Source organism: Podarcis melisellensis (assembly GCF_964234715.1).
Source record: "Podarcis melisellensis genome assembly, chromosome: 11".
Taxonomy (NCBI): Eukaryota; Metazoa; Chordata; class Lepidosauria; order Squamata; family Lacertidae; genus Podarcis; species Podarcis melisellensis.
Genome location: NC_138543.1, coordinates 13,266,806 through 13,281,753, shown reverse-complemented (window position 1 = coordinate 13,281,753; position 14,948 = coordinate 13,266,806). Strand labels below are relative to the sequence as shown.

At 44.6% G+C, this 14,948-nt stretch overlaps 1 protein-coding gene across 6 annotated transcripts in view; it reads left to right on the top strand.

The window, feature by feature from the left end:
* CDC42SE2 (CDC42 small effector 2) overlaps positions 1-14,948 on the top strand; it is a 114,275-nt gene that overhangs the window by 72,809 nt on the left and 26,518 nt on the right. For all 6 annotated transcript variants that reach the window (XM_081930840.1, XM_081930842.1, XM_081930839.1 and 3 more), the window contains one exon: positions 4,271-4,574. In XM_081930840.1, coding sequence (XP_081786966.1) covers positions 4,521-4,574 — 54 coding nt within the window. In that variant the 5' untranslated portion in view covers positions 4,271-4,520. The remainder of the gene's footprint in view (positions 1-4,270; positions 4,575-14,948) is intronic.

Genomic DNA, 14,948 nt, shown 5'->3' with positions numbered 1-14,948 from the left:
GTCAAACCATCGCAAGAGGCGTTGAAATTTTGGGAAGTTGGATAGTTACAGTGGAATGGTCTCGGTGGTGGGGTGCACATTTTTTATTCTTATTTATTTATGGTTATTACTTTGTCAAAATGAAATAAAACATTAAAAGGAGAGAGAGAAAAGAAAAACAGAAAGGCTGTGAACTCGATTCAGCTCTGGTACTCCAAATAAATTATTGTGCTCATTGTTAAAAAATAAAATAATTGGGGAGTCACTACAGAAAAGGCCCATTCTCTTGATCTTCATAAACAGTTAGCACCTGGATAATAGACAAGCACACTGTCTTCCCCACTATGTCTTTGAGCAATGCAAAGTTTGTCCCGAATGTTTGATCCCCTTCTTCCTCAAACCCACCAAGAGTGTAGCCACCTTCACTTCACTTGCTCAGAACCAGAATGTTTCAAACTACTTTTTCTCCCCACGAACAGCTTAATAACTCCATTTCCGAAAAACAATAAAGATTAATTTTTTTACCTAGAGGAACTAGTTGTACTGTCGCAAAATTCCTTGCTTAAAAATCCAGTAATAATTGTACGCCTGACTTAGCTTAATTATACTACATGTAATAAACCTGTGCTTTCATGCCAGTATTTATACAGGAAGTTCTAGGAATTAATTGGAGTGCCTGATCTGCAGGTGTTGGAACCGGCAGATGGAAACACACATTTAGAGGTAGATTTTCCGTCTCTCGCATGAGTCGTTGAAAGCTTTGATCCATTCACCAGAAGCAACATGCAATCTGGGCCAAGAAGGAAAAGTAGCTGGCCACACATTTGGCAGTTGTGTGCGTTGGCCCTCAGCCTACCAAACTGTGACTGGCTCAGGTTTTCTCTATAGCATCCGGTGTCAACAGACTGGGCCTGGTTCTTGCAGTCATGGAGGAAAGAAAGAAGCACAGTCTTTTCTTAAAAAGGTAAAGGACCCCTGACAGTTAAGTCCAGTCGCGAATGACTCTGGGGTTGCGGCGCTCATCTCGCTTTACTGGCCGAGAGAGCCGACGTTTGTCCACAGACAGTTTTTTTCGGGCCATGTGGCCAGCATGACTAAGTGTGCTGGTCCCAAGGGTTAACCGTGCGGCGAGGTCCAAGTCCAGTCCGAGGTCGAGGGTGCTGTATGGAGGCTGTCCATCAAAGCTGAAGCTGGGTCCAAGGCAGGGGCTCGGGTGAGGTCAGGAACTCTGGCTGAAGAGCAAGACAGGGTGCAGGCAGGAAGAGGTTACCAACAATGTTGCTCCCGCAACCTGGGACTGGGGCTGGCTGGCTTTTATCTGCCCCGAGGCATAGGGCGGCCCTGGTCCACAGGTGACTCGCCTCTCCTGGCCTGGAGGCGAGCACTCCTCCTGCGGGAACTTAGTTCCCTCTGCCTCTCTGCCCTGAGCCTCTGCAGCTCAGGAGAGGCTAGAGGATTACTGGACTCAGAGGCAACCTCAGCTTCCTCTGACGGGGCTGAGAGTGGAGCACTTGCAGGCAATGGGTCCTCGATCACCTCTGGAGCCAGAGCAGATACAGCTGGTGCCTGCACCTGAGGATCCAGTACAGATGAGGACCCTTCAGGATCATGCCCCAGCCCCAACTCAGCTGGTTCTGGAGGCGGGGAATCCTGTGCAGGCTGGGATCCCTCAGGTTCAGCCTCTGAGTCCGAATCCCAGGCCATCACACTAAGCCAGCATGACTAAACTAGAGCAGCGCACGGAAACGCCGCTTACCTTCCCGCCAGAACGGTACCTATTTATCTACTTGCACTGTGTGCTTTCAAACTGCTAGGTTGGCAGGAGCTGGGAGTGAGCAGTGGGAGCTCACCCCGTTGTAGGGATTCGAAACACCAACCTTTCGATCGGCAAGCCCAAGCGGCACAGTGGTTTAACCACAAATTGCCCCCTGCCTTCCGAAATGCTTGTCTCCTTAAACTATGGAAGGTAACACTACTACTCCTGCTGCAGGTCACTGACACCCCATTTGACCAAAAGATCCTCTGCGGTCACTGTCAATCTCCTGCCTTCAGAGAAAGAATCAATGTGAAAAGAACCAGCTAGATCCAAAATCTCAGTTGAGATCGCATTCTAGATCTAGATCAAAATCCAGATCCAGGTCATGGACTAGTTCTGAGTTCAGTAGTCACCAACAACGTACCTTGTTTTTTTTACGCATGTATCATCCAGTCACACAGTTAAGTTATTATGTTGCAACATTGCTTAAAATAACTTCTGTCCGTTATGCTGTCAGCAGACAATTAATACTATTAAAACACAATCTTCTACAAAAGAGTCCACTTTGTTAAATGTCATGGGCAGCTACTGACATCCTTGTGGTGTTTCTTTGTATATATTTTTGTAAAAGACTTTCATTTTTATGCTTCAAATATCAATGGTACATTGATTATGACAGTAGTTTACAGCAGGGGTCAGCAAAGTTTTTCACAGGGGGCAGGTCCACTCTCCCTCAGGCCTTGTGGGGGGCCGGACTATATTTTGGAAAAAAAATTTGAACAAATTCCTATGCCCCACAAATAACCCAGAGATGCATTTTAAATAAAAGCACACATTCTACTCATGTAAAAACATGCTGATTCCCGGACCGTCTGCGGGCTGGATTTAGAAGGCGATTGGGCCGGATCCAGCCCCCAGGCCTTAGTTTGCCTGCCCATGGTTTACAGCTTGTCCTCGCCCTTGTTGTACTCGCCCACAAGAGAGATTACACTTGTCCTTACTTTAAACACCAGAATTCAAGAGGAGCTCTCCCCCCCCCAACAAAATGATGTTTATCCTAATTTCTAATAGGAGCCTTGCAGTACTATTTAGATGCTTAGGGGGTGGGGAGAGAGGTTTTGAAAGTGGGGCGGGGGGGGGGGAGATACTTTTTTCATTCTTTCCCTGAAACTTTCCACCACTGTGCTATATACAGTGGTACCTCGGGTTAAGTACTTAATTCATTCCGGAGGTCCGTTCTTAACCTGAAACTGTTCTTAACCTGAAGCACCACTTTAGCTAGTGGGGCCTCCCGCTGCTGCCGCACCGCTGGAGCACGATTTCTGCTCTCATCCTGAAGCAAAGTTCTTCACCTGAGGTACTATTTCTGGTTTAGCGGATTCTGTAACCTGAAGCGTATGTAACCCGAGGTACCACTGTAATGCTAAAGGACTAATAGCCACAAAACTTCATAGCTCAGCTGTTCTCAGCAGGTGCTGGAAGGCAAGGAACATAGGTCTTGATCAGGCTTAACCTGTTTCTTTCATTTTTAATTTGCAAAGTAATATACTTCTGCATACCTGGGGAGCTCACTTTGTATGCAGAATGGGTTGTCTCTGTTTTTTTATGACCCATTTTGTTCCAAACTGATAAGTATAGGGACCACCCAAAATCAGCATTAAGAGGAAGCATGCGATTATATGAATTTCACAAAGGGCTCACAACGGTGCCTTTGGCATTCTCTGTCTTCTGCGTAATATATTTTGACCTTGATTTACAAGGCAAGGCTGGGAAAAGAGGTAATATGCCAAATGACCAAAGTAATGCTTCATTGCCTTTTCAAAGTGTAACAGCTATATAGTTTCAGGTTAGAGATTAACTAGCCCTTCAATTTCACAAAAGAATGGGTGGAATTTAGTGCGTCTCAGTTTTTCCGCTCCAGGAGCTTAAAACCTTTTAAGGTAACAGCTCATACTTCAAATATTATTTTCCGTTTTGAAAAACACTATTACGTGAGGCAGCAGGATAGCAGTGGTAAATTATGCCTGTCTGGCAGCATGCGGACACCAACCAGGTTGTTGAAACACACTTAAACAAGGCTGGGTTATTTAATGAGCTTGCGGTATGAACAAACAATGGTGGTGTGGAGGGGGCACTCTGTCAGCACCTTAATTGTGTTAAGAAAAAAGGAATATTTTTAAAGCTGGAGGAGGACTTCATTGCCCTTGTCACATTGCAATACAATGTAGAAAGTGTTCATATAGACTATTTGCGTGGGTTTGGTGGGGATACTATTAAGCCCTTAATACTCATGGGAGAGGAAGAAAGGTAATATAGTGTTTGTGCTCTGATTCTCTGTATTTTGAGATTTATTTTCTACTGAGTAAAAATGGGTTGTTTTTTATATTGAATGATGTCTGGTGCATAATGTTGTAGAACCTAGAATGTTCTCAAACCTAGTGGGTTCTAAGTGCCAAGCAACAGATTTTAAACCAGTTGCTTTAGAAACCATGTAACAAACACTGTGAATTTTATTTTTACTTCTTCTTTTCCCAGGTTACCATTTGGAAGCTGGAGTAGAACATCGTTTTCTGTAATGCCCGGCCCGATATCTTGAGAGGGAAGAGAAAAAGAAAGCAGCTACTCTGGTGCCAACACAAACTGCAGGGGAAAGTTTAAAAGACGGATTTTATTTACCCTCTGTGGGACCTGTGCACATTGACTAAAAGGAGATACTATCTCACAGATTTGGAGCTTTATCTCTCACTCCTTACCTCTGTATTTGCACTTTGAACTGGTAGCAAAAATGAGCGAGTTCTGGTTGTGTTTCAACTGCTGTATTGCAGAACAGCCTCAGCCCGTAAGTATGAATTTTGCTTTGCTTTTCATTGTTCGGTAATGTTGGTTCCATTCACTTTTTCCTGTGCATTTTCGTATGTGGGCAATCAGGATGTCTCTGCTGCATTGTAGAAGCAGTCAAACTTGCTGGCTTTTGTCCAATATAGTGTTGACAATGGCTATTCCTAAGTTCCATTAGTGCTGTGGAACAAGTCCTTTTTGATGCATCTGGTTGGACTCAAATCAGCAGGGCCGTCTTACCCATAGGTGCTAGGGGTGTGGGGCACCCGGGCTCTGGGCTCTCGGGGTGCCAGGCTGAGAGTCCGGGGCCCGAGAGTTGAGTCCGGGGAAGAGCCCGCCCGTCGGTCGGAGCGCCATGGTGGGCTCTTCTGCGGGTGGATCTGAGCCACGAGTTCGGGGGTGACCGAACCAGCGAGACACTGAGGCGGCCGGCTGGCTCTGCCCTCCTGTGTGCCTTGGGGGGGGGGGACGCCAGGAGAATCTTTACACCCTGGCACCATATACAGTGGTACCTTGGGTTACATACACTTCAGGTTACGTATGCTTCAGCTTACAGACTCTGCTAACTCAGAAATAGTGCTTCAGGTTAAGAACTTTGCTTCAGGATGAGAAGAGAAATCGTGCTTTGGCAGAGCGGCAGCAGCAGGAGGCCCCATTAGCTAAAGTGATGCTTCAGGTTAAGAACAGTTTCAGGTTAAGTATGGACCTCTGGAATGAATTAAGTACTTAACCCGAGGTACCACTGTATTCTTAAGACAGCCCTGCAAATCAGTCCTCTGATGTGACAAGTGACAAACTTACAGCAGCCGCACCTCTTTCCATTCATACTGTAGTTCTGATTTGAAAATATCGTTTAGTGCATGTAGATAGAAACACACAGCCCATATATAATCTGAATGTTATATATAAACAAGTACCCCTCGACTTTACCTATTTTCCCTTTATGCCTCCTGGATGCTGGCTTGTAATAATTTGTACCTAAGAAAAGGAGTACAGTGGTGCCTTGCAAGACGGAGTTTTTCGTCTTGCGAAGCACGGTTTCCCATAGGAATGCATTGAAAATCAATGCGTTCCTATGGAAACCGCCTTCAGACCAGGTCCGGGGACAGTCTGTCCCCTGACCTCTTCTGAAGGCTGGGGGGGGGGGGACAAGGGCTTTTCTTCCCACCGCCAGCCTTCAGAAGGCTGTTCTGAAGGCTGGCGGTGGGAAGAAAAGCCCTTCTCCCCACCTCCCGCCCCGCAAGCTCCGGGGACAGGAGGGCTTTGCTGCCGACCCCCAGCATTTTAAAAGCCCCCGGGACAGCGGAGGTCTTCTGAAGGCAGGTGGTGGGCGAAAGTCTTTGCTCCCCCCCGCCTGCCTTCAAAAGCCGTCCGGGATAGCGGAGAAACGCGCTGCGCTTCTCCACTATCCCAGGAAGGCAGGCGGGGGGGAGCAAAGACTTTTGCCCCCCGCTGGCCTTCAGAAGAGGTCCAGTCTTTGCTCCCGATGGCCAGCATTTTAAAAGTGGTCCAGGATAGCGGGAAAGCGCTTCCCTGCTATCCCGGACCGCTTTTAAAATGCTGGCGGTGGGGAGCAAAGCCTTTCGGCCCCCGCCGGCCTTCCTGGACCTCTTCTGAAGGCCAGAGGGGGGCGAAAGGCTTTGCTCCCCACCACCAGCATTTAAAAGAGGTCCCCGGAGATTTACCTTGCGAAGCAAGCCCATAGGGAAATTCGTCTTGCGGAACGACTCAAAAACGGAAAACTCTTTCGTCTTGCGAGTTTTTCGTTTTGCGAGGCGTTCGTCTTGCGAGGCACCACTGTACATATTACAAATATGCCTCTCAGGCAAAGGCATGTTTCATCTCTTGCTCTAATGCCAGATACGACGTTCTAAATACTATTATATTACATATACCAGATTTGTGTAGAGCATATTGTGCTATTAAACTAGTCCATATCAAGCTTGACAGTGGCTGTATACTCATCTGACATAGCAACAGCGGGAGGGAGGGAGGGAGGGAGAAACATGCAGGCTTACATATCTCAGTGCCAGAACAGAGGTGGTTGCTATGTGATTCACAAACTAAATGTTATTTCTAATATTTATACTTTGCTCTTTAAAAGACACACAGAGTTCCCTGGGAAGAAAGTTAAAATACATGGGCTGTGTGCAACTAAGTTGTTATGTAGACAGAACAACTTCTGTGAGCACGGTCGAATATCTTTTCATCCTGTGGGCCCCCAAATCTACTTTCCCCCCAACCCTTTGCAACAGATTGGGGGACAGCAGTTCTGTTGCGCATGGGGAATTTGTTCTGCTTGCACAGTGATTTAGTTGAATTACAACCCCATGACAATCAGGCAATAAAATAATAATAAACATGAACGAAAAATGCAGCAAAGAACACTTATCAGGAAGGAGCAGAGTTAAAATCAACTGATTTAACAGGTGTGGTAGAAATGGAAAGTTTTTTTTAAAAAATAAAAAATAAAATAATCAGTGCTTTTTTCTGGGGGCACGCAGGGGTACGCATACCCCTAAACATTTTGTGAACCTTTGTACTTTTGTCCATTTACTGTATTTATTTTTCCCAATTTGAACTGTAAAATGGTGAATTTCTTGACTCAAAATGAGAGGGCGTTCCACAGGGCGGGCACCACCACCAAGAAGGCCCTCTGGCTGGTTCCCTGTAACCTTCCTTCTTGCAGGAAGGGAACTGCCAGAAGACCCTCGGAGCTGGATCTCAGTGGCTGGGCTGAACGATGGGGGTGGAGACGCTCCTTCAGGAAACTTAGGTGTGTGGGTACTATGCCTTGGATGAAAACATACAGAAGGCAAAATAGGGAGTGTAAAGTACTTGAAATCATAATGTGAATGGTTACATTCAGACACTATCTAGATGGATTTCAGTTTTTTTTGAAAATTTCAAACCTTTGCAAAAACAGAAACCTCAGCTGCACTGCTGCTGAGACTGTCAGAGAATGCAATTTTGAAGATCCTGACAGAGGAATATTCTGAAAAATGATGCTAATATTTGACTGTGAGCAAGTTACTCCTCCACAGTTCACACTATAAAAATGACCAAATGCCAGCTTTAATGAACAGAATTTTGGGAGGACTTCATGCCTTAGATGCCAGAATCGGGAGTTACTAGATCTTTAAAAGTAAAGTGACAATTTTGAACTCTTCAGGCTGATTTAAATGTGTTGTCCTTCTTGGGCTGTATTACTTGATAATGCTGTTCGACAGCCACATAACTGAACACAAACAGATCCCCAACATAAAATCTTCTATTGAATTCTGGAGGTGTTACGTTCTAGAAGAGCTGTGCAGACTACTTATTTCCTTGCTTGTTTCAGGAAAGTGCAGATTAACTCTTAGGCACATTGTCTTCTATTAACATCTAAAGTTTCGAAACAGAGTGCTTGAATACGAGTAAATGTGCATATGTAATTTATGAAAGCTTTCTGAGAAAAAAAAATCTAAAATCATTTCCACATTTTTTAATTGTGGGAGCTACAAAAACATTGAAAGTCATTTTTCTTCTTTTTAATTTTTTTTTAAAATTAATTTTCAATTACAATAATCCAATATATGCCTCATTGTATCAATACCAAATTATAATATCAATTCCAATATCAATCAAATACCCAGTTACATAATTTAGGTGCCCCCCTGCATGCTAGAATCGAAGATTTGATAATTTACTTTAATTCTGCTTCCAAACTCTTATTTAAACCAATTACATTCCAATCATAATAATAATCCCTTATACAACAGCTGCAATATTTTAAACTTCTATTCGTGTTAACACATTTAAAAATTTATAAGTCTGCCAGTGAAAATCAGTATTCTTATTTTCCTGTGTGTGGTGTTTATTCTGTCCATATTTTCTTTTTGTCCTTGATGGATTTTATGTCTATTTTTGGTTGTTGCTGCTCTCCACCATGGAAAATTATTTTCTTTCTTGGGCTACGTATAACTTAATGAGACAAAGGTCTTGGTTGGTAACGCAAGACATACCGTAATTGTTGTAAAAGTGATATTACACAGAATGGCAGCTTTTTTTCCATACGATCATGCAAAAGAGAGAATCTTCATGTGGACAGTAAGAAAGTATTAGAACTCAAGCTTCTTCACCTGTTCACCCCCCATCTTCTAGGAAGAAATATACAGCAGGCTGGGATTTGGGTGCCGCAGATAATGGGGCAGGGTGGTAGGATCCTGCTCTCCTGTTCTGCGCTTGCATCTCCCTCTCCTAATTTAATGACTCGGGGCCAGTGGCGTAGCGTGGGTTGTCAGCACCCGGGGCAAGGCAAGTAATTTGCACCCCCTAACCCGTGGATTTGCGCCCCCTAACCCGTGGAATTGTGCCCCCTAACCCTAACCCTAACCCCCAGATGTTGCGCCCGGTGTGGCCGGCCCCCCCTGCACCCCCCATGCTACGCCACTGCTCGGGGCAGTGAGTATTATTCAGCTATCTTGTTGGTAGAGGCAGATTTAGGGCAATGCAAACAGTGCACTGGGTGAGGTGATCAGCTGAGGAGGCCCGGGGGCTGGATCTGGCCCAATCGCCTTCTAAATCTGGCCCGCAGATGGTCCGGGAATCAGTGTGTTTTTACGTGAGTAGAATGTGTGCTTTTATTTAAAATGCATCTCTGGGTTATTTGTGGAGCATAGGAATTTGTTCAATTACCCCCCCCCAAAAAAAATATAGTCCGGCCCCCCACAAGGTCTGAGGGAGAGTGAACCGGCCCCCTGCTGAAAAAGTTTGCTGATCCCTGCTGTAGATGCTTGGCCAGCTTTGGCAAGGAGGTATGAGGACTTTGACAGGTCCTCCTTTCCAGAGTCGGGCAACTACTTTTAGGAAGGAGATAGGATGGCCAGTGGCGTAGCAAGCTGCTCTGGTGCCCGTGGCGTCATACACATTGGCTGGGGCTCCACTTTGTTCTGGGGCGATGCCGGGGGCTCCAAAACTTTGCGGCCCCTCCCACGTTGCCACGCCCCCTGTGGCGGCTGCTCTCGCTGCTGCTCAGATTTTTGCCATTTTGTCACCTCCCTCATTGATGACACCCAGGGCAGACCGCACCCCCCACCCCTTCCTACGCCCCTGAGGATGGCTCTAGGACCCTGCTAAAGCCTTGCACCTTCTTCCCAAAACCCGGCTTAAGCAGCCTTAGGGGAGGGCATCAAATGGCCTTGCACAGGGTGGTATATTACCATGGTATGCCCCTGTTGTTAGATGGCCGGAGGAATGGAAAGGGACAGCTGGACTGAATCTGATCGTTATTTTTTGTCTTTTCTCTGCCAAGTGCCAGGCACTGTCAAAGCTGACAGCATTAGCAATGCCTTGGCAATCCACATGCCCATACAGGATGTACCCATTTTCATGAGAGATCAGCAAAGAGCATCACCCTTGCTGGAAATGAACATACATTTTGTGTGTGTTTACAGCTTAGCATTTCTAGAACTCTGTAGTGTTCAAAGCACACAGGCTAAGGATCATTGTGCTAAATCTTGGCAGAAATTGAAATTTAACTACTTTCAGTCACTGCAACACACCCCATGCCTATTCTGGTTTCACCTTCCCAGTGAAATATGTGTCATGTATCTTTTTACAGTCATACCTTGGTTCCCAAACGCCTTGGTACTCATACATTTTGGCTCCTGAATGTTGCAAACCCAGAAGTGAGTGTTCCGGTTTGCAAACGTTTTTTGGAAGCCAAACGTCCGACACGGCTTCCACGGCTTCTGATTTAGTGCAGGAAGCTCCTGCAGCCAATTGGAAGTTGCGCCTTGGTTTGCAAAGATTTTTGGAAGTCGAACGAACTTCCAGAATGGATTACAGGTATGACTGTACCTATGGAACAGGCTTCCTCAACCTCGGCCCTCCAGATGTTTTTGGCCTACAACTCCCATGATCCCTAGCTAGCAGGACCAGTCGTCAAGGATGATGGGAATTGTAGTCTCAAAACATCTGGAGGGCCTGCTTTAGAATACTTGACACTATCCAGTAAAATAATTCAGTTTAAGCGGCTTGGACACACTAAAGTTAAAATGCCTCACATTTATTTTAGAAACATCTAGTGGGTGTGTGGGTGTTTGTTTGTATGTAGGGACACATACATATTTTCAGTCTTTTTACTTAAAATTGCATTGGCAGTTAATGAAATGACATAAAGATCATATATCGACCGCTGGGTTTTGTGATAAATGGAAACTTTGGGGAAGAGGACTGGGCTGCTACTTGGGCAAAAAAACATTCATGGAATATTTTAATGTATGCAATACATCTGTAGCACAATTGGCCATTGTTCCCTTTTGGATACACTTCCAGAGCTTGAGATTTCTATAGCAATTCAAACTCTCTCTCAAGAAGTGGGCTACTGTGATTTATTTCTAAGTGATTTGCTTGGACTTAGGATATACTTTATGCACTTGTAAAATCAATACTGCAGAATCTTATCTGTTGTTGGTACCATGCTTCAATTCTAAGAATTTATGTGGAAAATAATGTGAAGCGGCTGCTGCCTCTGAAAACAAGTCAATTCCACCACCAATGAAGAATAACCAATTCGATTGGTAGCTATATCTTGCACAGTGGTCAGATGTAGCATAAAACTCTGAATTTGTCAGTACTATATTTTGGAATTTTTTACTTATAGAAAAATTCTGTGTCATCTGCAAACACATACTTTAATTGAAAGGTGAGGTATATAAAAATATTTGCAAATAATATTAAATAGCTCTCTCAGCCAGACATCTTTCTCAGGTGGTTTGTAGAACCTTTTCCTGTCTAAAGTTAGCAGTATTTCAGTTTAGCTAATGATTTATTTTGTTTCTAACTTTTAAACCATTTGAAAGCATGTATTCTGTGAGCATGTGTGGACACTGGAATTTAGTATACACAGAGCTCAGATGGAAGTGGCTCCCTATTCAAATGAATAGGACAAAACTATTCCTGCAGCATTCTCTTCCTGCATTTACAAGTTTGGAAGCATTCTCCATAATTCAGAAAACTATAATGTCAGTACAGGTGTACCTTGGCTCCTGAATGCATTGGGAGTTGAACGTTCTGGCTCCCGAACAATCAAAAACAGGAAGTGGCTGTTCCGGTTTCTGAACGTTTTTTGGAAGCCAAATGGCTTCCGCGGCTTCTGGTTGGCTGCAGGAGCGTCCTGCATCCAATCAGAAGCTGTGCTTTGAAAGTCAAATGTTTTGGAATGGACTTCCAGAACAGATTCTGTTCGACTTCCGAGGTACAACTGTACTGCAGTCCAGCATTTAGGACCAAAATGGATATGATGTTAACTGTATGCTCATTATTAATGAGTCTGTCTATTTATTTTTAAATGGGAATAGTAGCTGCAGGTAGGACATTGGGATTGGGAATATGGCTTAATCTCCGCAACCATAGTCCCATTGAAAATCAGGCCTGTCCCAAAACTGATATTCACCTAGTGACAGAAATTTGCAGTGTGGATCCTGGTTTGCCCCCACCTGCCCTGCGGTTCTAATTAGAATTTAAAACTGGATGTGTCAATTACAGTTAAGGGCATTGACAGTTAATTTATTTCAAAACTCAGATGTGGTTTATTAGGCTAATGGTCTCCTTGCTAATCTCCCCACATGAATTCTGCTGTATTATCTCTCTTTAAAGCAGTGTTTCTTAAGCTTGGGTTTCTAACAGTTTTTGGACTACAATTCCCATCATCCCTAGCTAGCATAACCAGTGGTCAGGGATGATGGGAACTGTAGTCCAAAAATAAGCTAGAGACCCAAGTTTGGGAAACACTCATTTAAAGGGCCTCATACTTTTTTTTTTTTAATGATCTGAGATTACTTCAGCCAGTAAAAGCTCCACTTCCAGTGATTCAAACTTGGCTGTTTAGCGAGATCACCAAAGGGCATGTTTGTGCATGCAGCGTCACTCCTTTTGAACTGCGATCTTATTCAGCTTGGTATTGGTATAAACACAGCCGGCATTAGATGCCATTGGTGGGACTGCCAACTGATTAAAGGTGTTTGATTGCTCAAATATCTTACATTCTAGCAAATTATTAATGGATGAATGGTGACCAGCATGTAAATACAGATGGAATCTGTGGGTTCCCTCCACCCCACCCCACCCCGTTGAAACAAAGCAAGTTTGTCTTGGTTTTAATTTAACTATGAAAATGTTGTGCGTATAAAATTATCTTTAAATGCATGGTCTAAATAAATATTTCAGTACACTGTTTTTGCAGTCTTCAAAATCTCCACAATTCAGGGTTGCTGGCTTCTTAAAATAAGTACTTGCAAAGCAAGGGGGACTTGCTATTTTTTTAAAAAAACCTCCACTTAACCAGTCTCTAATTACCCAAAGTATTTCTGGGTGTCATACCAATAGGATCTCCTCAAAGGCTACATGGTACGTCCCACCCAAAGCCGTCTTTTCCATAGGGCTTAGTGGTGTGTCGCGCCAGGGCACCAGCCTCTCAGGGGCACCCCAACAAGTGGGGGAGCTGTGTGGCTTTCCCGGCGGCCTCCCCTTTCCCTGCACGCCCACCAGCCGCGCCCCTCCAACCATAAGGCTGGCGGGCGCGCAACTTCACTCCCAAGCCTCTGCGGGGATCACTCTCCCGCAGCGGCATGGGGGAGAGTTGCGTCCCACCTGGATGGCTGACAGTGCACAGCTATGGCTGCCCCAGCACTATCTGTGGTATTTGGGGGCGCTGGGTGGATATTGCACCCTGGCGCCGCATCTGCTAAAGACCTGGTCCCACCCATCCCAGAGTAAAAAATGCCATGGCATAGTGATTTGGTGCCACTGATGCCAACATAAGAACATCTTGATAAACATCCTCTGAGACTGCAAAGGCTGCCCAGGGAGAGAACCTGTGCTTACTTTGGTAGCACGTATAATACTACTAAAACAGGGCGATAACCCATAGGAGAAAGGGGCACTGGCAGATCTGGGCAATATTAGCAGACAAGCCAGTGCAACCCAACCACTTGCTAGTAGGATATCCGGTTTTCATAGGAGCAGCTGGGAATGGGCAAAGTCCCAAATTCTTTTATTATGACAGCCAGGGTGTGGGAGAATCTTGCCACTTTCTCCACATGTCCTTTTATATATTTCCATCATGCACTTCCAGCCTCTGATCATCTTGGCTCTATTTTCTGCTCATCCTAAGATAAGAGCACTTCATTTTCTGATTAGTTTGACATCATCTAACAAACTGGGGGGGAGGGGAACCATTCACAAAAATAATGGAGTAATACGAGGATTTTAATTGGACTCTGATTACACTGGAGATAAGCAGTATATTATAGTATGATCATTATAGATAGCATCTTTGCAGTCTCTGTTGTCAGCGGTAATTAGGATGGTACCGGATGAAACAGGATTATTACCATGCTGAGTTCCTTGCTTGGCCAAAAATATTTCACTTGAGAGCAAAACAAGAGAACTGATAGAAGGCCACGTATTAGTTCTGAATTCAGCATGCTCTATTTGAAGTGTTGCTTCTGCAGAAACGACCATCGGGAAAAGCCTGTGGTTGCTTAAAAGCACCAGTTGCTTAAATGGGTGAGGACCATTTTCAGGGTGTGTCTACTTAGGTAGTACAAAATGTTGTGAGGGGCATCAATTAGAATTTGTCTGCATATCAGCAGTATGGAATGGCAATCTCTTGCCCTGTACAAGTTTCCAGTTGCAACTAGAATTGCTGTTTTGTATACACCTTGCTGTGGTTGGGAAAAGCAACAGAACTTCCCCGCCTTAGACTCAGATGCTACGCTTCAAATTTCTTTGTGTTCTTTAGTCAGTAATATGTACCAGTGATGGCACTAGCACTTTAAGACCTCTAGATATGTTCTTCAAGGACTGCAGATGTTTGAAAGCTTGAGAGCAACATGTAGGTCAAAGACTCTCTCGGCTCTCATTGTATCTGCACACTTTGCTGTTTAGAGTCCATTCCCCTCGATGTTAAATACTCACAACAGACTCAATTGCTGCAGAGATCAGAGCAATGTGACTTTGTGCAAGGAAAACCACTGCACAGATGTGCTTGTGGCTGCACCACGTCTTACAAAGCTGTTCTTTCTGACTCGCAGCCTTCCCCTGGGACTGGTGGGGGGAGATATTTCTGCAAAGTGAACAATGTTTTCATAGCCCTTCTGTAAAATTGAAATGGACAAGTAGATGTCATCTGGCTAGTCGCTCTGAACAAATCTTGTTCGAACGTGTTGCACCCCTTCGTAGTGAATTAAAGCAATTCAATTCCTTGTCTGCTAAAATGAAACGAGTGATCAACCAGTTCGAAAGTAGGGCATTAAATTCCCTTTAGGCACACATCAAAACAAATCTGTAAGAGTGCTCTAGATATGCTACACTTTCCGAGTCTTACTGA